This window comes from Protomyctophum parallelum, assembly GCF_964188405.1.
Source record: "Protomyctophum parallelum genome assembly, chromosome: 6".
Lineage (NCBI taxonomy): Eukaryota > Metazoa > Chordata > Actinopteri > Myctophiformes > Myctophidae > Protomyctophum > Protomyctophum parallelum.
In genome coordinates this window covers 14,597,543-14,621,462 of record NC_139701.1, presented here as the reverse complement: position 1 = coordinate 14,621,462, position 23,920 = coordinate 14,597,543, and the positions used below count along the sequence as shown (strand labels likewise).

Below are 23,920 nucleotides of genomic sequence, written 5' to 3'. Positions count from 1 at the left end.
CTACACAGTGAACCAAATTACATGTAGGAAAAACACTTAGGACACATCATCAAAAGACAGAGAAAGGGTGAATTCAAGGAAAGGGGACCAAGCCTTTACAAATTTCTGGCGAGATTTGAACCTGTTGTATCTGAGCTTCTCCAATGGTATAAAGGATAGAACATCCTTGACCCAACTTGTAAATGTTGGAGGTTTATCAGATTTCCAATTGCGGAGAATAAGTCTCCTCGCTATGAGTGAAGCAAAAGCTATGAAATTGGCTTGGGGAGAGGTTTGATAGGGTTCTTTTACGGTGCGGGTTGGTCAAGTTGGACACGTTGAAGTGTGACGTGTGCAGGGGGGCAGTCAGACAGATATTTTGTGAAGCCTGAAACTCCTGAAAGTTCATATAATGGCCTGTTGTGGCGCTGTCACTGGACCCAAAAAAACCCATAGCCCCATAGAAGTCCATGTATTTGGGCCCAACTTCACCTAGACTGTATTACCTTAATAAACATGGTCATGAATACTTTCTGCTTCCAGTCACTAGTTTAATTTCTAATGTCATAATATTCTTTTTGGAAAATTATGGTCCCATTTATAAAATAAATGACCATAAAGTCGCGTATGTTCTGAGGGGCGTGGCTACCGTTACAGTCTATGATCGGGAGACCCCACCCACTCGAGTCAAAATAAAAACCAACGGAGAAGAAGGTGGGAAGTCCCGCCTCGTTGTCTGGGCAGCCAATGGCCAGCTGGGCCCAAACGGATCTAGAAAGATGGCGACTTACAGTGCAGGAATAACAGGCTTCATTTTACGTCCATGTTAGACCCGGGGAACGCTTTGTCCATATTTTTTACAGTCTATGGACGTGTGGCAATAAAACCTCTCGTGGTTGTGATTCTAAATCATTGCTGCTGCATCTGTTGCTTTCAGGCATCACGGGCAGTGACTACATCAACGCCAACTACATCGACGGCTACAGGAAGCAGAACGCCTACATCGCCACGCAGGGTCCCTTACCGGAGACGTTCGGGGACTTCTGGAGGATGGTGTGGGAACAGAGGGCGGCCACCGTGGTCATGATGACCAGACTGGAGGAGAAGTCACGGGTGAGTCTCTCCACCACGTCACAGAATACCACAGGGCTCTGTACTGGAATCGTTTGTTTTACCCCAGTGAAAAACCGAAGTCCCTTAAAACACCAAAAGGGGTTCCCGCCCAAAATGGGTTAAACGTGACCCCAGAAACAAGTGTTGAAAGAAACCGTTGTTTTATTAGGCAAAGTAGTAACAGCAGTTGAATGTTGCCCACTGAAAAAAAAATAGCGGTACTCTATAGTATCCCACCTCTCACCTATGATTCGCAAAAGGATCTGAAACTAGTATCTGAGCTAATCACTATGGGGGGAATGTAAATCTATTTTAAAAAGCAGTGAGATTAGTGCTCTTGGCAAATGGGATGTATATTAACCGTCGTGGGTTCTTGATCCTGCTTTGAACTGGGTATTGCGTTCACTTTGTTTGTAATGTGTGATATTTACATTGTTTCGTATCGTTTATTGTTTCAACAGCGTTGGTCAGGTCAGGTCACTCTTGGAAAAGCATTTTTACCTGGTGGAATAAAGGATAAGATGTATGATAGGATAAGAATATTGCTCTAGCCTCCTTCGTTGTGACCTAAAAAAGAAAATAATGCAGTTGTGATTCTTATCAAACCAAACATGCCCCCACAACGTCGTAGGCGTTTCTTCCACAGTCAAATTAAATGCATAGTCAGGTTTGGTGGGACGCGGACACGGACTGTCAGGTTTGGTGGGACGCGGACATGGGCTGTCAGCGAGAGGTGGGTGGAGAGCATTAGAGCAACGTTGACGAGGCCGGGGAAAGACGACGTCCTTCATGAGCTGTGTTATGGCCTCGGGGGCCATGGCCCTGATGGCCGCCTCGCCTCATCTCACCCCTTACTACTTAGGTTTTATATGCCCAGCAGAGGGAGGGGAGGAGGGTTGTCACCGTTACACATTTAAGTTGACGATTAATTGTCACACAAAATAATTGGAACGTTGGAACATTGGAACGTTACAATTTGTGTTTCTGCTTTGCCTTTGAGGCTTTGTAATCACACGTTGTCCAGGGAAGATATGACAACTAATGACAAAGAAATCACTGGCACATTTAATCATTTTTTATATTTTTCTTTTCTTTCCAAAAATGTTACAAAATAGCGGGAATAGAATCAGGGAAGGTGGCTTTACACGTGGTACTGTACCTTCACTGGAAAGAATACGCTTTTTGGAAGTGTGAGTGATGATATATAAAATATGATACTGTATATTCACCTGACAGAAATGTCTGAGAAAAGTAACAGCTGGACATTTTTGAGAAAGGGCAGATCACCTCTAGATGTTCTTGGTAGCAAAACATTACGTGTTTTTATCGACCGGATATCCTCTACATTTATGCTGTGTTGCCTCAAGGATTTGAGCGATACAGCCCTCGACAAACTGCAGCAATTCTGACGTTTGTCTGAATGTGACCAGTACTGTCCTAATGTCTGTCCACCAGATTAAATGTGACCAGTACTGTCCTAATGTCTGTCCCTCAGATTAAATGTGACCAGTACTGTCCTAATGTCTGTCCCTCAGATTAAATGTGACCAGTACTGTCCTAATGTTTGTCCCTCAGATTAAATGTGACCAGTACTGTCCTAATGTTTGTCCCTCAGATTAAATGTGACCAGTACTGTCCTAATGTTTGTCCCTCAGATTAAATGTGACCAGTACTGGCCCAGTCGCGGCACAGAGACATACGGGATGACCCAGGTCACTCTGCTGGACACCATAGAGCTGGCCACCTTCTGCGTCCGCACCTTCTCCCTGCACAAGGTACCGCCGCACGCACGCACGCACTCACGCACGCACGCACGCACGCACGCACGCACGCACGCACGCACGCACGCACTCAAAGAACCCACTTCTCGATCATTGGATGAATGGAAAAAGTAATCAGTAGAATAATGATAGTTGCAGTTAGAGGATAATTGCTAGTTGCAGCCCTACTTGGGGAAGAGCCAGCTAACGTCTACTAATTATAATAATGCGGGGGACGTTGCTCTGAGCGTGTCAAAGAAAGGTTGAGGAGCCCCTCCTCTCCGTTCCTCTGTTCTCTGTGTCGTTAGTCTTTGATCACGCTGTCCCTCGTCTGTCTGCTTGTCTTTGTTTACCGTCACTACACCTGTCTGCCTTCCTCTCTTCCTGACGCCTATCTCCTGTTTCCTGTCATCCGTCTCCCTTTCTTCCCGCCCTCTCTCTCTCTCTCTCTCTCTCGGTCTGAATTTCTCATTCTCTACGCCTGTTGTTTCCACACCCATCAAATTGTATTGACGAATCATTTCAAACATCATGTCTGTGTGTTGTCACTTGCTCGTTGTGTCCTCACTGACTCACCTGCCTGAGGAGCCCCCACTGGGAGGAGGACGTAGAAGACTATAGGCCTCTGTTCTACTCCTCCAGTGAGGAGCCCCCACTGGGAGGAGGACGTAGAAGACTATAGGCCTCTGTGCTACTCCTCCCGCCCAACACTCTTACTCCGCCCCAGCCCGTAGGAGTATGTGTATTCGACAGATAAACGGGAGCTGCGCCTTGGTGTTTTCAGCCTCGTTGAACACAGCCCCTTAAAAATGGAGAGGTTAATTAATATAAGCACAACACCACGCATCATATCGCTCGTTAGTAACACAGAAGCACACCCTCTTGACCTTCAAATATCTTGCTGTCATTATCAGAAAACTCTTAGCCGAGTCATTTAAGCAATGCCTCACTCAAAGCCATGGCATGGGTCGTTGTCATTATATCACAGCTAAGGGGCTTGGGCTTTGTTCGCCGCAGACGACCCCCTTCGCTCCGTTATAATGACAATGTGACTCATGTCCTGGAGTGAGTTGTTGCTTTTATAAAACAGTTAACCAAATACAGCAATGTGGAAATCATACACACACAGCAATTAAAAAAGTAAGAAGAAGGACTTTCGACATGAAAGCAACTATACTTTCCGACGGCCCGCACAAACGAGGCAGTTTCTCTGCAACGCTAACATTTGGTCAGTCTCATCTTTGTGATCCTTTGATGTTTCAGACATACTGGTGTAGAAATCTCACAACATTTTTAATTGGAATCTTAAAACTACACCTTTTTTTCCCTGACACCAGCCATCAAAGCATTTGATGTTCCATTTCTTTGGCTTGACTTAATTTTATTTTATTTTATTTATTTTCAAGTCCAGCATTTGGTGTGGATTTCCCCCCCCGGAGATATTACTCTGCATCACTCTAGAGAAATTAATCTTTACATTTGTGGATTTCATCTTGACCTAACAGTTAGAAGCTAAACTTTGTTGTCTCAAGAGTAATCTGAGTTCCCATCTGCTATTTTCAGAGAACAACATCCGAGCACAACCAAACATGAAATTACTTTTCTTTTAGTTCTACTGGATCTCTTCTCCACTAGTGCTTCCCTAACATTTAGTTCTACTGGATCTCTTCTCCACTAGTCCCTCCCTGACATTTAGTTCTACTGGATCTCTTCTCCACTAGTCCCTCCCTGACATTTAGTTCTACTGGATCTCTTCTCCACTAGTCCCTCCCTGACATTTAGTTCTACTGGATCTCTTCTCCACTAGTCCCTCCCTGACATTTAGTTCTACTGGATCTCTACTCCACTAGTCCTTCCCTAACATTTGACTATAGTTTTTATTTGTTCACAACATTTTCGGTATAATTAGTTCAGTCAGATAACTCACAAATAGATTTAACCAATATTTATTATAGAATCGGAATACAAGTTTGCATATAATATATTATCTTGGTATTTGGCTCTGCTGCAATTTTCTCCCTGCTTGGCACAATTAAACACCATCATTAAACATTAAGAGCAGGGAGATAGATATACAATAACAACCCCCCCATGGGGAACATAAATAACAGCCCAGGTGGTGCTGGGGTGGCGGTGGGAGCAAACAGTGCATAACAACAACCAGGAACCATAAGCAGAAGGAAGGCAGGAAGAATGCATGCAGTCTAGTTAACTTGAATACCGCGCCCAATTGGTCAGCTGACTGCCACATCAGCGAATGACATGTGGGTCTTGCACACACTGTATACACCCACATAGTAGCACATTAACCCCTCGAATACATGTGTCCCTTGAGCACAGCAAGCCACTCGAGGATATCTGACTGAACTAACTCCGCAAGCTACGTATCATTCATAGTTTTAGTCATCATAGCTTAGCTTTTACTTGTTTTTTATTTAGTTTTCCTCAGTGAAAACAAGTAGTCGACTGACATTTTTGGTCATTTTTACAGTTTTAGTTGACAAAATAAACAGTCAACCCTCTATATAAATACAACCTTATAGCCATAAAGCCTGTCTGTCTGCCTCTCTCTAACTGTCATTTTATATTCCCTATTATTCTGTTCTTCATCTTTGTCTCTCTACATTTCTCGCTCTCTCTGTCTGTCTAAACAACATCAAGATGTAATTTAACCAATATGTAAATACATGTCATGTAATAAATATCACTCACTTTCCACCATCTCTCTCGCTCAACATCTTATGTTTATGTGTGTCTGCCAAAGTGGAGCACTTAGCTAAAGTGAGTACATCATTGGAAAACTGCTCTTTTACCTCCCACTAGACACATGCGCGCCGCGCGCACACTGTGTATTATAGGGTTCCATATGATACTTCTCAGACATGTTCTTTCTGTCTGTTCATCCCTCACTCTTTCATCCTGTGGAAACAACAATGGATGTAGGATGCATGTCTACCTATAGGAGAGACGCTATTCTATGAGATGTTTAGGGGCGTTTAGTATCTTTCACGCGTGCGAGCGCAGGCACACACACACACACACGCACAATCAGAGAGATACAAGCTATATAAAAAATATTTATTTGGGGGGGGCTCAAAAAATATTTAGAATAAAACCTTCTTGAAGGGTGGAGCATAAATTAGGCATTGGCAAAGAGGAACATTAGATTAGAATGAACTCCAATGTCTCTCTCTCTCTCTCTCTCTCTCTCTCTCTCTCTCTCTCTCTCCTCCTCTGCTTTCTGGAAGCAACTCAACAGTCGGTGGTGTTTGCATTTCAATGGAGTGTTGCTGATTCCCAGACTGTCATTCTTTCTTATTTATTTTTTTAATTTTGCTGAATAAATGAATAAATAAAACACGCTAATTAACTGACCTAGTTGTAGTGTGTGTGTGTGTGTGTGTGTGTGTGTGTGTGTGTGTGTGTGTGTGTGTGTGTGTGCGTGCGCATGTGCGTGCTGGTGGGGAGACGAGATGCTTGTGGCTTTACGTTGAGATGTTTTACCACAGCGAGTTCTGTGTCACTTGCATTGCATCTGACGCTGTGCTGCTCTCTCTCTCTCTCTCTGTCTCTCTGCCTCTCTCTACCAGAATGGCTCCAGTGAGAAGCGAGAGGTGCGTCAGTTCCAGTTCACGGCGTGGCCCGACCACGGCGTGCCCGAGTACCCCACGCCCTTCCTGGCCTTCCTGCGTCGGGTGAAGACCTGCAACCCGCCGGACGCCGGGCCCATCATCGCCCACTGCAGGTACGGAGGTCTAGTTGCATGCTGACGCTCACAGCCTACAATCAGTGGTTTTCAACCAGTGGTCCGGGCGGGGAGGGGGTCCTTGAGGGGGTTTCCAGGTGGTCCCCAGCTAAAGCACTTTGTAACCTTGTTTCGAAAGGTGCTTTATAAATAAAATGTACTTACTTACTTACTAAATGATGGAGAGTTGGTAACCAAATGGACCCTTATTAGATCTTTAAAGGCTTAGGTTTCGTTTTTGGCTGGGACCTAAGCCTTTCATCCAATCAGGATAGAGAGCCAAAAACGAAACCTACGGTTTTTTGACCTCCAGGGGTTAACTGGGGACAGAGAGGAACTCCTTATATGGTCAGCACACTCTATAGTAGAGAGGATTATCACAACAAAACAAAAAAATAAGTGATATTTGAATTAAGTGAAATCACTGAATATACCTTTAACTCTTGAGAGCCTAAAATGAAACCAAATGGACCTGTACGGGTCCATTTGGTTTCATTTTACACTCTCAAGAGTTACATTATGGTTAAACATCTGCATTACTTAATTAAAAACAAGTCTACACAATTAGAGAATGTAGAAGAATTGCTCTTTTGATCAGCGTTTTCCTGTTATCTCTCCTAATGGTACCAACATAATACAGCATGGCATTGTGGACAAAATCTTATCCAACGACAACTAAATATTTAAAGTCTCGGGTCTGAGATGCTGAATCTCATCAGATGGTGGTCCTGAACACATAATGGGCCTTGATATGAAAAGGGTTGAAAACCATTTAGTTTGACTCCATCATTCAGTCTGAGACGGGCTTGATGTCATAGTGTTTTGAATTAAATTCCATTTAGTTATCTGAATCTTTTAGTCATATTGAGTCATCTGAAATGTTTTGGTTTTTAGTCTAGTTTTACAGTTGATTTAGTCGACCTTGATGGCGTCATAATGGATGGTTTTGCACTTGGTTGCATGCTGAAAAACAAAAAAATCACCCTCTCAGGACAAAGTGGCACTGAAAACGATGGCAGTGTTCCTTTGGGTCACTGGTTCCTGAAGTGGGGTCCGGGGTCGCCTAGGGGTCCTTGAGGGAGTTCCAGGGGGTCCCCAGCTAAATGACAGTTTGGAACCAAATGGACCCTTATGGGTCTGTAACTGGGACCCTTACCTTTACCATTACCCTGCAATGGACCCTTATGAACTCTGAGAGTGTACAAATGGAACCAAATGTACCCTACATTTGGTTTTATTTGTACACTCTCAGAGTTAAATTAACATTGATTTTACAATATAAATTGGGGGTCCCAGAGATAGATATGACATTTAATGGGGGTCCGTAGCCTAATGCATGTCAAACTGGGGGTCCTTGAAATGAAACGGGTTGAGAATCTCTGCTGCAGCCATAAGAATCTTCTCTCATGGGGGTCCCTGGCATCTCTTTTCAAATGGGGTCCACGGGGCTAATTAGTGTCAATTTGGGGGTCCTTGACATGAAAGGGTTTGGGAACCACTGCTTTAGGTGACATGATGCTAATGAAGTGATCTGCTTCATTAGAAGGAGCTCCCACTTGGTTCATGTCATTTAAACCGTTTTTTTTAGATTTCTAGATCATTAATAAAAAATAAAATGGGATTTTTACCACTCAACAATCACTCATACATGTCTTGTTAAGATGGATTATTTGGCAGTGCGCTGTAAAGAATGGCCTACTGGCCTAGAAAAGATCATCTTTAAAGATCTGTAAAGAATGGCCTACTGGCCTAGAATAGATCATCTTTAAAGATCTGTAAAGAATGGCCTACTGGCCTAGAATAGATCATCTTTTGTTAAGTCACAAGAATCCATAACAATGCACCACACACACTGACACGCACGTGCGCCCGCACACACACACATGCACACAAACACACATACGCACGCACGCACGGTATACCGTATATATATACGCACACTATACATTGTCAGATAGCAGAATGTATGGTCCTCGCACTGGGACAAAACGTGGCACTAAATCTTGCATTGACAGCATCCTCTGATTTATGTTGGGAGTTCAAACTAGCAACACAATTCATCTCTCCGGCTAGCTGTGTGTGTGTGTGTGTGTGTGTGTGTGTGTGTGTGTGTGTGTGTGTGTGTGTGTGTGTGTGTGTGTGTGTGTGTGTGTGTGTGTGTGTGTGTGTGTGTGTGTGTGTGTGTGTGTGTGTGTGTGTGTGTGTGTGTGTGTGTGTGTGTGTGTGTGTGTGTGGTATAGTTGCCTCACTCCCTGGGAGGCATGTCTCCCGATGAAGAGGTGTTTGTGGCCTGTGTTGGTACCGTGTTATGGAAGATAATCTCTGTCTGTGAATCCAGATCCTCTCCTTCTCACATTTCCCCGTGCCAAGCACTCCAAAATGAATAATGTATGTTGTCCTGGACGGTGGACGCCCCCATCTGAAAAAATGTGGAAACATCTTTTTTCCACATGTCTATAGTACAAAATATACTTAAAGTAACAAAAACAAATGTACTCATTATACAGAATGTCCCATTCCACAAAATGTGTCAAGTTCACAATCGTGACACATTGTGAGCTTCATGTAGATTTTATCATCAAAATCTACAAAGTAACTAGTAGGTTACGTTTTCAAATAATTATAGTGGAATATAATACAATATTTGCCTCTTAAAGGAGAATTCCATGCTAGAAGGCTTTCTTACCTTTCTTTGTAGTTGTTACGTCCCCACCAAAGAGGTCCAGGTGTTTTTTGTGCAAAAACTCCTTATTGGCTATTTCCCCTACCATAAGCCCTCAATGAATTGCATTGAATTGAATGGGAATTGAATGGGGCTATGGGGTGTTGTGCTAATTCGCTTATTTCCAACCAATTAAGTAGTAAAGTGTGGGATATTATTTACATTATGAAGAGAGGATATATACAAAAGAATTATCATTTTGAGCGATGGAAATAAGCAAATTAGCACAACACCCCATAGCCCCATTCAATTCCCATTAAATTCAATGCAATTCATTTAGGGCTTATGGTAGGGGAAATAGCCAATAAGGAGATTTGCACAAAATAACACCTGGACCTCTTTGGTAGGGACGTAACAACTACAAAGAAAGGTAAGAAAGCCTTCTAGCATGGAATTCTCCTTTAAGTAAAATAACTGAAAATTGGAAATGCGTGTACAAATTAGTACAGTAAAAGAGCAGGTGAAAATAGCCGATCTACAAGCCCGCGTCGTGAGCTTCGAGATGCGACTTATTTTGCGGCGTGACTCCAGCGCACAACAAAGCATACAATACGACTTCATTTGGTTAAAGCTGCAGGCGCAATGTCACGGCACAGCAGTGCTATCTGCAATGCTATGCACGTTAGGCCATATTGTCTATGTGTCTGTATTTCTATAGATGCCCTTATTCTGTATGACTAATTAAAGCTATAGCAATGTCACACAGCAGAGCAATGTGCGAGGAGGGGGGGGGGGTAGGAGGTGGTGCTGGTGTTCTTTTTGGAACAATGACAAGTGTTATGCAATGGATCCATCTGTCTGCATTCCGTCTCCGTCGGCGTGGAAACCTCATATGTCCAAAAACTGTGACCTTTCAGGATTTAAAGTCAGAAATAGCAAGCGTATAGCAGATCTACAAGCTCAAAGTGTGCCACGTTTACAGCCTGTGGATCTGCTACTTTTTGATGTTTTTTAATGTGATGCTGTGTAGTGCGATCAAGTAGGGCGCTGGGTTTACAGAAAAAACAACAACACAAAACATCGTTTTTTTTTAATATGGAGATACAGTACAAGGTTTTGGCTCCGACGGCAACGATTTCTTCAATACATTTATTCCGTGCGGCTAATTAAATCTAGCAATGTCACATCTAGAGAGTGTGCACTCGCTCCATTGAGCTGCACAGGGGAAACGGAACGCCATTGAAACTATACACACACCCGAGGAGAGGACTCTCTGTGTACTTTCCAAATAAAGCAGAATTGACATAAAAAAGATGCAGGATTGTTTGTGCTGGGGCATTGACCTGCCGTTCCAGAAGCTCTGCTGTTAGTGTTTTTTTTTTGTTGTTTTTTTACCTCCCGTGCCAACAAAAGTACTTGTACAGTTTCCCCTCTGGAGTCGACAAGTGATGTACTGTACACAAGGAACACCCTGGGTGTTCATTTAGTGTACGAATGGACCCTTTCTGGTCCATTTTGTACACTCGCTGTGTTAAATTTAGACTTTTACAGTGCATTAAGGATTTTGCAGTGTCTATATTCATCCAACAGTGCCACACGCACAGTGCCGCACGCACGCACGCATGCACGTACGCACGCTTAGTCTCTATCAGCTTTGTCCTATGCATCAATTTGTTTGGTCAAACAATTCCTGCCTGGACTATTCTCTCTCTCTCCATCTCAAAGCTTTGGTAATAGCCTTTCTCTCTCTCTCTCCGTATCTTGTTTTGCGTCCCTCTTCTCTCTCTATTCGCTATCTCTTCACCAATGGGATTATTCAAATTGGAACCTTCTTCCGCTGTGTCGATAAGAGCCGTCCGGTGCGGTGTAACAGGAACAGATGCACAGTAAAGAAGTGAAATGTGATGACAGCTTGTGTCGGGCTTATACGCTCCGTCGTCCCATCTCCTCCTCGCCTTGTTGTCGCGCGTCTTTGTCTCTCTCTCTCTCTCTCTCTCTCTCTCTCTCTCTGTCTCTCTCTCTCTCACTCTCTCTCTCTCTCTCTCGTGTGTCCTTTGATGCAAGGCTTTATCTGCAACATTTCTTTCCTGTCAAGCTGATATTGTCGCTGAAACCTCTTATTTCCATTTTTGTCCCTCGTAAATTAACGCCCTACATATCGTGCCAGAGTGACACACAAAATCGTCAAAAGTAGCAGATACACAATAGGGCTGCACGATATGGACAACACTTCATATCTTGGTATGTAAGCCAAATATTGCGATATCGATACAATACAATGTTAGTGAGTTCGCTATTTGAATCATGAAAAGTAACAGTTTTGGTAGGCCTGTCCCCGAAGGCCGACCAGGCCTAAGTTTTCATAAATGGTCAATACCAAACATCAATATAAAGTGGGGGCAAATAAGACACATGTTGACTCTTCGAGACTCGTGCTTATAGCAACGCAGATGTCTAATTCTCTGTGTTTTTGGCGATCTGTCGCTTAGGCGAGCGAGTCTACCTGCCGAGCGTTGTGAGGTTCTGTTTGCGCAGACTCAGCCCCGTCCGAGTTATGTCCTGATAGGCAGATAACTTTGCACAAATTGTTACTTGCTGTAAATCGCTCTGGATTAACCCATTTTGGGCGGGAACCCCTGTTGGTGTTTTAAGCATTATGTTCTACTTCTACTTTTAGCTATTGAAAAATAGCAGATCTACAGTAGGTCTGCTATTTTTGAAAAGTCGTGAAAATGTGGCGCAAATCTTTGAATATATATTTCAGAGGGAACATTTTTAACTAATATTTGCTTCTAGGGGGGTCCCTGGAACTACATATTTTCAGATGGGGGTCTGCGGCCAAATACAGATAATTCTGGGGGTCCTTGACATGAAAAAGGTTGAGCACCACTGACATAGAAACATGGGTTTTTCAGACTTCAGTCCAAAATGGGTTAAGAGCGTCTGCCTAAACGCCCTCTCTCTCCTCCTGTGGGCATGCAGCGCGGGCGTGGGCCTATTTGACCTCTCGTTTGTCTCCTCCTCCAGCGCGGGCGTGGGCCTATTTGACCTTTGACCTCTCGTTTGTCTCCTCCAGCGCGGGCGTGGGCCGGACGGGCTGCTTCATCGTGATCGACGCCATGCTGGAGCGCATCAAGCACGAGAAGACGGCCGACATCTACGGCCACGTGACGTTGATGCGCGCGCAGCGCAACTACATGGTGCAGACGGAGGACCAGTACAGCTTCATCCACGACGCGCTGCTGGAGGCGGTGGCGTGCGGCAGCACCGAGGTGGCGGCGCGCTCCCTCTACTCCTACATCCAGAAGCTGGCGCAGGTGGAGAGCGGAGAGCACGTCACCGGCATGGAGCTGGAGTTCAAGGTCAGTCCGCCCTTTATTTTGTTTTCCCTTCGCCACGGATTTTGAATGAAGTTCCATTTAGTTTTGAGTCGTATTTTAGGGCTCTTCCGATAATGTTTTTTTGTGCTCCCGATCTGATTCCGATCATTTGATTTTGAGTATCTGCCGATACCGATTTTCCCCTATCCGATATTAGACCAGACAGTGGCCTTTTTGGTGTTCGCTCTGAAACTGGGAGGTCGGGGTTCGTTCCCCGGCCGGGTCATACCAAAGACTGTAAAAATGGGGCCCAATGCCTCCCTGCTTGACACTCAGCATCAATGGGTTGGATTGGGGGTCAAATCAACTAATCAAATGATTCCCGAGCGCGGCACAGCTGCAGCTCACCGCTCCTTGGCTGCGGCTCTTTATCAGAGTCATCATTCATCAGATGACTCTGATGAAGACCACAAGGTCGAAACGTTAGTCTTTGTATACTTTAGCACCTAAATAAAAGGCTCTAAATGTCCGTGCTGCTCCAGTATCTTCTCCTTATGCAACTTATGTCCTTGTAGCTGTTCCAGGCTTGAGGCGCATTGGTAGACTCCCTTTTGTACACATATTGTAACTTTTGACTCCACGCTACATTTCTAGGAATGAAGAAAGTACATCAGGAATTCACAGCTTAAGCCTTGTTTCAAATAATAGTGAAGAGGGAGAAAAAAAGAAGATGTACAACCACATACAAACAAGAGAGAGCCCACAAACTCTCTCATGTTGCTATAGGCCCGGGAGACGAGCCAAAACCCACGGACACGTCCGGTCAGCTTTGGGGATGTGGGGAATTCAGGAAATATTTAATATGTGTGATTATTCATTCCTTGTAAACCTCCTTAGAACTGCTGTCCTCCCACATCGTCTCTGATCTGGCAGAGTGTTGACAGAGTGTTGACACAAGCATGCTCCAGTGTTTACAGAGGTGCTATATTTTGTGTAGACAGCTGCAATTCTCCTCTTCTGGTAGACGTTATGAGGGGCAATAAGCTACTAAATATCCTGTACTAGAAAAGGCCTCCAGGCTTAAAAAGTGTATAGTTGAACAAGACAGCTGGTTTGATGTGAGTGAGATGAAGGGGCTTGGAATCAAACATGTTTTCACACTACGCATTTTGTCAATGACAGTTGGTTATTGTCTTATTTTTTAAGCATTGTGTCTTGTGGTTGGCATGATCAACCAGTTTAGCACAATGTCACAATGATTAATTATTATACCCATTTAGGAAAAGACATAAGATAACAAAACAAAACAGCTACAACAACCAAATCAACCAAACAAAATAAATGATGAGTATTGCACTCCAGGTTAGCATACGCATTTTTGAATCTCATAGTTACTAGCACTGGACATTTCTAACTAGCCTGGTTGTTGTCTTAGTCAGTTTGAAACCTACTATATGGGAGTTCAGGTGTGCAGGGGTTCAAAAGTGGAGTTTGAGTGACCTGGGTGTATAGGTTTATACGTGTCTATGGAGTTTGTTTTGTCATCGTGTAATAGCTAAAGACTAAGCTAAGGGGCCTCTGGACTGCAGTCTCTGGACTGTGGACTCACATGTAAAGCAGACATTGGTGTCCGGTGATGGTGAGCGGGTTGACGGTACCTCATTCAGACAGGGATCTGACTGTACAGGACAATGTAACCATGCAGGTTGAGAAAACGGAAACTGAAGGGGGCACTCGGGCAGGTATAAGAACTCCTATACCTACCACCGTGGAGATTAAGGGGTTCAAATCCTCCGCGGCCCATCTGGCTTGCCACTAAATCCAGGGGGAAGGAAAAGCTGGGATGATGAAAAAGATGAAAAGAATTGAAAAAAAAAAAAGAAGTAATGAAGGAGTGAATGTGGTGGAAGTTGAGAACATTTCATTCCACGACGCGGGAGGGGAGGAGGGGGAGACGCAGTTCACCAACAGACCTCCGAGGCTGAGTCTGACCTGGTGAGGAAATGAAGGGACCTTGAAAAGCAGAGTGGATGAGATGACTGTTAGAAGTATATGAGAGCGAGGGGCTCTTGTTTGTTAAAGGGCGATCAGAGGTATCAAGTGCCCTCAACGTTTGAATGGGCTCTCTGATCCTCAATCCATTTACCCTGGAGCTTTAGGAGAAGACGGCTTATTAAAGATGTGGAGGAGCAAACCCTACAGAGGTTGATTTCCCAAAAATATTTAATCCTTTTCAGCCTCCGGTAAGCAGAATGCAGATTAAAACGTCCTTGATCATCTGGTTTTTGGCAGGTTATTATTATTTGCATGCATGCATGCAACTCAAACAGTTCAGGCAACGCAAATCTAAAGGGAAAAGTGGTGCTACTGCAATCGCGTCAGATATACTTTTATTGTTTAACTTATTGAAGCCACTTACTGTAGTGGGCACACGTACAGCACAGTCATTCCTTTTGTCTTGTTTTTCTTCCCTACAGAAAGCCAGAAAGGGAAATATTTAATCAATAAGCACCCTGCACTGTAACTGTTCTTTGGTGAGGATTTGGAATAACGTGCTTAAGTAAAGAGAAGCTGGTTATATAATCCATTCTGTGCTTAAAGGTTTTATGACATTCATTTTCATTTATTTTTCTTTTTCTTTTTTCTTTTAGGTTTTATGACCTCAATTACACCCAAAAAACCTGAACTTTGAACATTCAGTGGATTTTCTGTGGTCTGAAGTTTTCTTTGGGGTTTGGAAGCCTTTTGAGCTACAATGAAAACAGGCAACACAGTGAAAACAGTGACATCTGCTGGCAAATCCCATTGACATATATGGGATTTGCAGGGTCTTACATCACTTACTGCCGGCAAATCAGAGCACCTGTTTGAGCCAGAAAACCCCAGATCACAGAAAATCTACTGAATGTTAAAAGTTCATGTTTTGTTGGTGCTGAGATTAGAAAACCTAAAAAATATAAGAACAATTCCAAAACCTTTTTTTTAATGTCACAATCCCTTTAAACAAAGGTTTCAGTTTGAAGGCGAAATGCCTTGTTAAATGTACCCTATAAATTGAAAAAAGCATGGTGCGTGGAGGCACAAATTAACTGAGAGACAGAAAAAAAGGACACCACAGGTGATTTGTGAGAGACTGCAGTCTAACGATCACGACAATCACGACATCACATCTGACCCCCTTCCACACCCAGGAAAAAACACACATTAACATTACATACAGAGAGAGAGAGAGGTAATTAATGGCTGATAATGACAAATGGGAGAGAGTGGCAGGGTAAAGTGGAGGGAGGGACGCTTGGCTAACGAACAAAGGGACGTCTGTATGCTAGCTGGTCTCAGCCGCACTGAGGAGGTGAGTCGGCAGAATTCAGCACGGTGGTGGTGAGGGATGGGGGGGGGGGGGGGGGTGTCGTACTTGGACATCTTACTCGGGAGGACTTGTGGGATGTGTGTAGCCTCCAGCTGTGTTGAGCTAGCGGAACTGAGATGGAGAGAAAGATGACAGCACAGGAAAAAGAGCTGTTTGAAAGAGGAAAAAGGTTTGGAGAGAGACTTCTCTGCCATCTGCTCATGAATAGCATAAGCGCAAAGATGGTGCACACGCCACGTGCACGCCGCACACGCACACACACACACACACACACACACACACACACACACACACACACACACACGGCACAGTCGAATTTCGTGTATATTCTCATATTTTTGCTGTCACTCTTCCAGATTGTCTCATGCTAACTGGAGAGAGTTTGGGGAGTTCAGGGTTATAGGCTATAGCGTCTTAAAATAACAGGTGGATTCATGTCTGACGGGCATACGTTTAGCCCTCGCAGGGCTCAGAACTGTGATCATTAAAATAAGAATAGCAGACAGGCTCATTCTCCAGTCCACTCTCCTGTATTAGGAACTTAGAAATGTAGAATATGTCACACAATGTGATATGTAATATAAAATAATGAGCCGCTGGCCTAGCGGTCCAGGCGCATGCCACATTGGCCTGTCTATCTTCACTTGATACTATCAATGAAGGCAAACTGGCCTGGACACAATACATTATGGGAATTGTAGTCCAGGAAGGAAGTGAGCCCAGTGTCGATGACATCAGAGACACATGGGCTCACTGCTAAAAATCTAAAATATCTAAAACCACATATTACACACATAAAGACCCCCAGGAAAGTGTTCTAAATCTTCTAAACATTTAGAAGCCTTTTTTTTAATCGACCTCAGTCCAAAATGGATTAATACGAAAACATTAAAGAAAACACAAAAATTTAAAATATGGAGATAAGAGCTTTCTTCCCTGACGGCAACAACATCGTACCACGACGGGACTATTCATGCCAAATCCCCCCCCTCTATAATGACATGCCCAGAATATGGTACGCCAGATTTGAAAGTGATTAAACCGACAAGGTCTGCTCAGGTTGTGTATGCTGTGTGTTGTGCTGGCTATAGAACGTGTTGCCAGGTTGGATGGGTTCCGCCATGCAGCTCTTTGGGGTGTTGTGGTGTTTTGTGTTGAGGTGCCTGTTCCAGTGTTCCGCGTTGCCAGGTCCCTCTCATGGCTGTCCAGGAAACCTGTGTGTGAAACCCAGATCAAAGGGACAGAACAGAAGAGAGGGACGAGAGAGAGAGAGAGTTTGGACGGGCTCCAAAAGCGACCAATCAGACATAGCGAGGAGGTGACACAGAGGACGAGCTGTGGAGGAAAGAATGACATAGAGACGACGGGTACATTTTTAGGATGGAGAGAGAGAGAGAGAGAGAGAGAGAGAGAGAGAGAGACTGAGTGAAGCACTGAGCAGTGGCTGAACCACGAACACACACACATGCGCACACACACACACGCGCACGCACGCACGCACGCACACATGGCGGTGTAAAGTAACTAAGTAGCCTACTCATTGTACTCAAGTGTGTGAAATGAAGGTCCCCTTCTGCATAATGAGTACTTTCTACGGTTGGTACTTCAAGTGCAGTGTGATACCAATACTTTTGTACTTTTACTCAAGTACATTTTGAATTCAGGACGGAGTATATTTCTACATTTCAGTATTGATACTTTTACTTACTTAAGTAGTTTTTCCACCACTGCCAATGTGGAAGTAAATTAAGATGCATTCTCTCACAGAGCCATACATGATGTTGATGAAACGGTAGTGTATGTTGTTTTGGTACACTGTGCTGGTGCATACTGTATGTTGTTTTGGTACACTGTGCTGGTGCATACTGTATGTTGTTTTGGTACACTGTGCTGGTGCATACTGTATGTTGTTTTGGTACAGTGTGCTGGTGCATACTGTATGTTGTTTTGGTACACTGTGCTGGTGCATACTGTATGTTGTTTTGGTACACTGTGCTGGTGCATACTGTATGTTGTTTTGGTATACTGTGCTGGTGCATACTGTACAGTATGTTGTTGCAATAGTCCTGCTACAGCGGTACACTGCTGATGCATACTGTATGTTGTTGCAATAGTCCTGCGGGGGCCTGCTGGAAAAGATGCATGATGCTTTGGATAAATACATAAAGATGAAGAAGGGGTGAAGTCAGGGCTATGGTGAGCCCTAAGCCAGTTTTGCCTTTGCTTTCAAAAGCTTAATTAGTACATCATTGATGTCGGGCAGAAACCTTATATATCACATATCTCATGTTTCAACTGTTTGTTTTAATTTTTTTGTCATTTAATGTTTTACTTTGTCATACAAGAGGAGCAAAAGTAGTGCAAATGGTAGACAAGCAGAAGTAGTTGGGGCTTTTCTGCCTTCATTTGGATAGTATAGTGGAGAGAGAGAGGAAACCAGGAGAGAGAGAGTGACACGCAGCAATGGTCTATTAGAGCCTCCAATATAAATGTGGTATGCGTCTTAACCACTCGGTCATCTGCGTCCCCATGTTTTAACTATTTCTGAACATTTCCATTCCATTTCCTGAAAAGTAATGGTGTTGGAACATACAGACAGTGACGCTATCAGTAAATGCTGGTGCTTGCATGCTGAATAGGGCAGATCTTCAAGTTGAGGCCACTTTTAGACAGTCTGTAGAGACTGCTTTTATAGGCGGAGGCGCAACAGTGATCCTAGGAACAATACTGCTCTGCATCAAACAGGCCGATGTGACCCACGATGTCACACGTCTTGTGGATTCACCATTTTGCTCGTTTACGTGGAGACGCCAGGCCGAGCCTGTTTTCAACCCCCGATAACGGCGTTGCCTTCTAAACAGAAGGTGCATGTGATGTTTTATGTTGCTGTTTTCTCTAGAGGCCGTTGTTGTGTAAACGTGGCCTCACGTTTGTATTTATGCTATTTTCGGCAAGACACACCAGCAAGCAACTAAAGCAAACCTCAATGTCTTTATCTGTCTTTGTCCAGCCCGCCCAAACATCCACTTGCAGGTCCATGAGCCAACAACACACAAAACACCACTCAACAGCCAATAATATTGGCTGTTGAGTGGTGTTTTGTGTGTTCTCTCGCTCGGAGAGAGAAAGAAAGTGTGGTGCCATATTATGGCACCACACTTTCTTTCTCTCTCCGAGCGAGAGACATTTATTTTGTGCTGAGAAAGCTTGTTATTTTGCTGTAAATCGTAACATCTTTTCCCCTCGTTAAATCTTACCCCGTGCAACCCCGCCAGCTGCAAAACCAATATGTGAATATTGCATCTGTTCAGAAGGAGTTAAAGAAAGAAAACCATGCGTGGGGGAAAATACGCACGATACATGTAGCTTCCATGGCTTGCTTTGTTTTTGTAAAGAGATTAGATTGAACGATTGTGTTTTTCTTTGTGTCGGAAACCAGCTACAAAATGTTTATACAGTAGAAAACCTTATATATTGATTAACGCAATACTGCCTCATCAAAGTTGGTATTGTGACTATATACAGTATATGGTCAGATACTTACATGAGAGAGGGTGGAGTTAGCTGCTTTAGCAGACAGTTTGAGGGTCCAATGGATTTAGCTGGTTTTGTCAAAAAGCACTTTTGTATTTAAGGGTGTTCAATAGCAATGCTTTATGGAGAAAATGGAGTTGGCTGGTTTCTGCCAGACAGCGACGCTATCCAATAATCCAATATCAAATGAGATATGAAGTGAAGTGCATTCTGTGCTTGATATTTGTGTCTCTATTAAGACAGAGACTGCATAGGACTTGGTAGTATTTGGGTCCTTGCAGGTCCAAAGGCGGGGGTATTAACCTGTACGTACGCCTGCATCGTTGAACTGTTTTCCAATCATTTTGTTTATGAGAAAGAATGCCTGCATGCCTGTGTAAGTGCGCCGTCATCAATATATTCAGCCGTGTTGGATCAGATTAGAAGGACGCCTGCGTTATTACTTTGTGTCGTTAATATTCTCTTCTGTCTTTATCTGCCTTCTGTCATCTCTACGTCCTCCGACCCCTCCCTCCCTTCCTCCCTCCCTCCCTCCACCCAAACAGTGGTGAAAGATAACTACTGTAGGTACATTTACTCAAGTATTGTACTTTTATTTCTACTCCACTGAATCTCATCTCAGAGGAAAATATTACTTTACTTTACTTATATACTCCAATTATTTGAAAGAAAAGAAAAGAAAGAAAGAAAAATATATACAGTATATTAGTAGGAGTATAACCACTTCAGCCCTATAGGCCTATACTGACACTCACAATGTGTCACATCTATTTTCAAACGATTTTTAGACATTTTATTCATTGGAAAACTTGTGAAAAGGGACATTTCAATTCCGGACATTTACTGGTAATTTTACATTTTACATTTGAACACTTAGTTTTACCACTTCCTCGACCCCTTCTTATTGTCCTCTTCATGTCTGTTCTGATCGTCTCTGCTCTCTTCCCTCCATCAGTTCATCTCCGGCTGCATGTCTACATCTTCTAATAGCAGTTCTAAAAATAGTTTTCATTTTGCTAACATCCATCTATCAGTCTATATCCAATTTTTCACTCCTTTCTTTCCTAATTGCCTATAATATAGGCTAAATAATGAACGATAATCATATTACACAAAGTTTTACATATTACACAAAGTTTGTGCACCAAAATTGGACATATTATGTCCAGTTTTGGTGCACAAACTTTGTCCTACATAAATTCCCATTGACATTGAATGGAGAATTTTACATCAGTGTCTATTTTACGTCATGATGATAAGAGCGCCCCTCACTTCACACGGGTGTGATTTTTTTCTTCTACCGTGAACCAAGACGAATCCCTCATATGTTAAGTGAACATACCAGATTCTGATTATCTCTCTCTCTCTCTCTCTCTCTCTCTCTCTCTCTCCGCTCCTCCTCCACAGCGCCTGGCCAACTCCAAGGCTCACACGTCGCGGTTCATCAGCGCCAACCTTCCCTGCAACAAGTTCAAGAACAGACTGGTGAACATCATGCCCTACGAGACCACACGTGTGTGCCTGCAGCCAATCAGAGGCCTGGAGGGCTCGGACTACATCAACGCCAGCTTCATCGATGGATACAGGTAAGGGGGTCGGGCAGGAGCACTGTTGCCTCGTTTTAGTACACAGGTTTTCAACCGGTGGTCCGCGGAGGTAATGCCGGTGCATTCAGAAAATATTTTATTTGTTAACAGTTTCCCTGCGGTGATTAAACATAATTGTGTTCCAGATCTCCCTGCCTTAGTTTCCACTAACCCTTGAAGAGCCACTGGGCTGACTTGAAATAGCTTTTCGTGAAAATCCGCTTTAACCCATTTTGGGGCGGGAACCCCTTTTGGTGTTAGCATTATGTTATGCTTTAGCTATTGAAAAATAGCAGATCTACAAGCTCAAGATCTACAAGCTCGCAGCGCGCCACTCGGTGGCGCGCTGCGAGCTTGTAGGTCTGCTATTTTTGAAAAATCGAAGAACCACTGACATAGAAACATAGCTTTTTCAGAAAACTGTCAGGATGTAGAAGACATTTTTAGAATCTGATCTCAGGTCAAAATGGGTTAAAGTGGTGTAATGGCTTGTTTGTTGTGTAGAAAAATATTCCAAAGTGGCGATCAACAACAACAGAGCGGAGAAGGAACGCCGCCATTGTAACGTATTGGGCCTCAATTTCCCATATTGCATGCCGGTGCTAAACGTTGTTAATAAGTATGTGTTTCTCTTTGTGTTTGCAGACAGCAGAAGGCGTACATCGCCACGCAGGGTCCTCTGGCGGAGACCACGGAGGACTTCTGGAGGATGCTCTGGGAGAACAACTCCACTATCGTAGTCATGCTGACCAAACTCAGAGAGATGGGACGGGTACGAATACACGCACACACACGCACGCACACACACACACACACACACACACACACACACACACACACACACACACACACACACACTATTATTATTATTTTATTGTCGTGCTGAACATAGTGGGCGATGGTGCTGAACGTGTCCTCCTCCCTACAGGAAAAGTGCCATCAGTACTGGCCCGCGGAGCGCTCGGCCAGGTACCAGTACTTTGTGGTGGATCCCATGGCTGAGTACAACATGCCCCAGTACATCCTCCGAGAGTTCAAGGTCACAGACGCCAGGGTAAGGAAGGCGTATACCTGTGTGTGTGTGTGTGTGTGTGTGTGTGTGTGTGTGTGTGTGTGTGTGTGTGTGTGTGTGTGTGTGTGTGTGTGTGTGTGTGTGTGTGTGTGTGTGTGTGTGTGTGTGTGTGTGTGTGTGTGTGTGTGTGTGTGTGTGTGTGTGTGCATTCTGTATTTCCGTACAGAGCCGCAGCTCTGTAAGAACTAACGGTCAATAGTAGTGGTTCTCAACCTGTGGGTCGGAACCCCCAGGGGGGTCCCCAGATGACAGTGAAGTGACAATTTAAGGACTTTTAAGACCGCGGAAATAAAGAAAAGAAAAAGACCATTACTGTATTAAAAGTAATCAACACACTTTACCATAAACACTGGCCAAACCTTGGCCAAATTGTCATATAATATATTTTTAAATAGACGATCTACAAGCTTGCGAGGCGTTGTTAGCTTGTAAATAGTCTTGTCTTATTATTCAAATGCCTTCATCCAGTGCTAATTATTATGGGCAGCCCAGTGCATTTCAGTGATTGACGGAGGCCATTTTGAACTGTGTAAAGCCATTCAGACATCATCTGCGATGATGTCTGAACACTGTGGCAGCTAGTTAGCATTCCTCCTGGTGGTCCTAAAACCCTGCATTGCACCGCACGCACGCACGCACGCACGCACGCCCTCTCTGCAACCGGCCCCAGTGGGGAGATTAGACATAAGGACTGTTTAAGCTGGTGCTCCATCACTGTGCATCCGCACGCACACACGCACACACACACGCATGCACGCATGTGCACACTCATTTCATTCTATAATAATTCCCCTGTGTCTACATTTTGTGTCTCCAACACAGAAACACGCTCACACTGCACAACATGTCCACACACATTTACCAACCCTGGAGCCTTTCTCATGACTGCACAAAGACTAATAATACTATGCATACGTATGTACACCCCTGTCCTGCACGCACGCACGCACTAAGACAGAGAGAGCGTGGTCATGTGCTGAGGTCAGTGTTAGTGCCAGGGCACAGGATAGTTAATTAGCATTGAGTGATCTAAGTTGTATTTGTGTTCACACAGATAGAACTGAAATCACTAATTACAGAGAGAGAGAGAGAGAGAGAGAGAGAGAGAGAGAGAGAGAGAGAGGGGAGTGGGAGACAGACAGACAGACAGGAGAGAAAAGAGATTGAGGCAGGGAGGGAGGGAGGTAGAAATTAAGAGAGAAATGGAGGGAGACAGACTACTTGGGGAATGGATGGAAAGACTTAAATGGGAGAATAGAACGAGTGAGTTAGGGATGATATAGACTAGAGAGAGAGAGAGAGAGAGAGAGAGAGACGGAGAGAGAGAGGCGTTATTGACGGAGGGATGTAGAGGGCGCTAGATGAAAGGTAAATGACGTGTTGTGTGAACGTCGTACACAGATAAGTCAATGAAGTGTGTAGGTGTGAGTACTACTTTCCAGCTCACTCACATGGTACAATATAATACTGTACGTACGTGTGTTCTGCATGCATGGTTCACATAATATCACAAGCCTGGGGAGTATGCGTGATTGTGTGTGTGTGTGTGTGTGTGTTGTGTGTGCGTCAAGGAATGAGTCTGCCGGGCGTGTGCGCTCACGTGCAGCAGCGCTACAGAGATTGCACGCGTCGACTCTCGAGCCAGTTCGAGTTTAATCGTGCGCACGGCGAGCCCTCGGGTTGTGTGTTAAAATTCCTCTGATACTTCTTCTGACTCTTCTCCTCGCTCCTCCCCTTGTCTCCTCCTTCCTCTTCTCTCTCTCTCTCTCTCTCTGCTTG

General features: G+C 44.1%; 1 protein-coding gene across 1 annotated transcript in view; it reads left to right on the top strand.

The window, feature by feature from the left end:
* The window catches only part of ptprsa (protein tyrosine phosphatase receptor type Sa), a 262,736-nt gene that overhangs the window by 227,440 nt on the left and 11,376 nt on the right, over nt 1-23,920 (top strand). Inside the window, 7 exon segments of the mRNA XM_083768114.1 lie at nt 917-1,092; nt 2,748-2,867; nt 6,443-6,597; nt 12,336-12,621; nt 20,891-21,069; nt 21,715-21,841; nt 21,998-22,123. Of these exon segments, the coding sequence (XP_083624240.1) occupies nt 917-1,092; nt 2,748-2,867; nt 6,443-6,597; nt 12,336-12,621; nt 20,891-21,069; nt 21,715-21,841; nt 21,998-22,123 (1,169 nt within the window).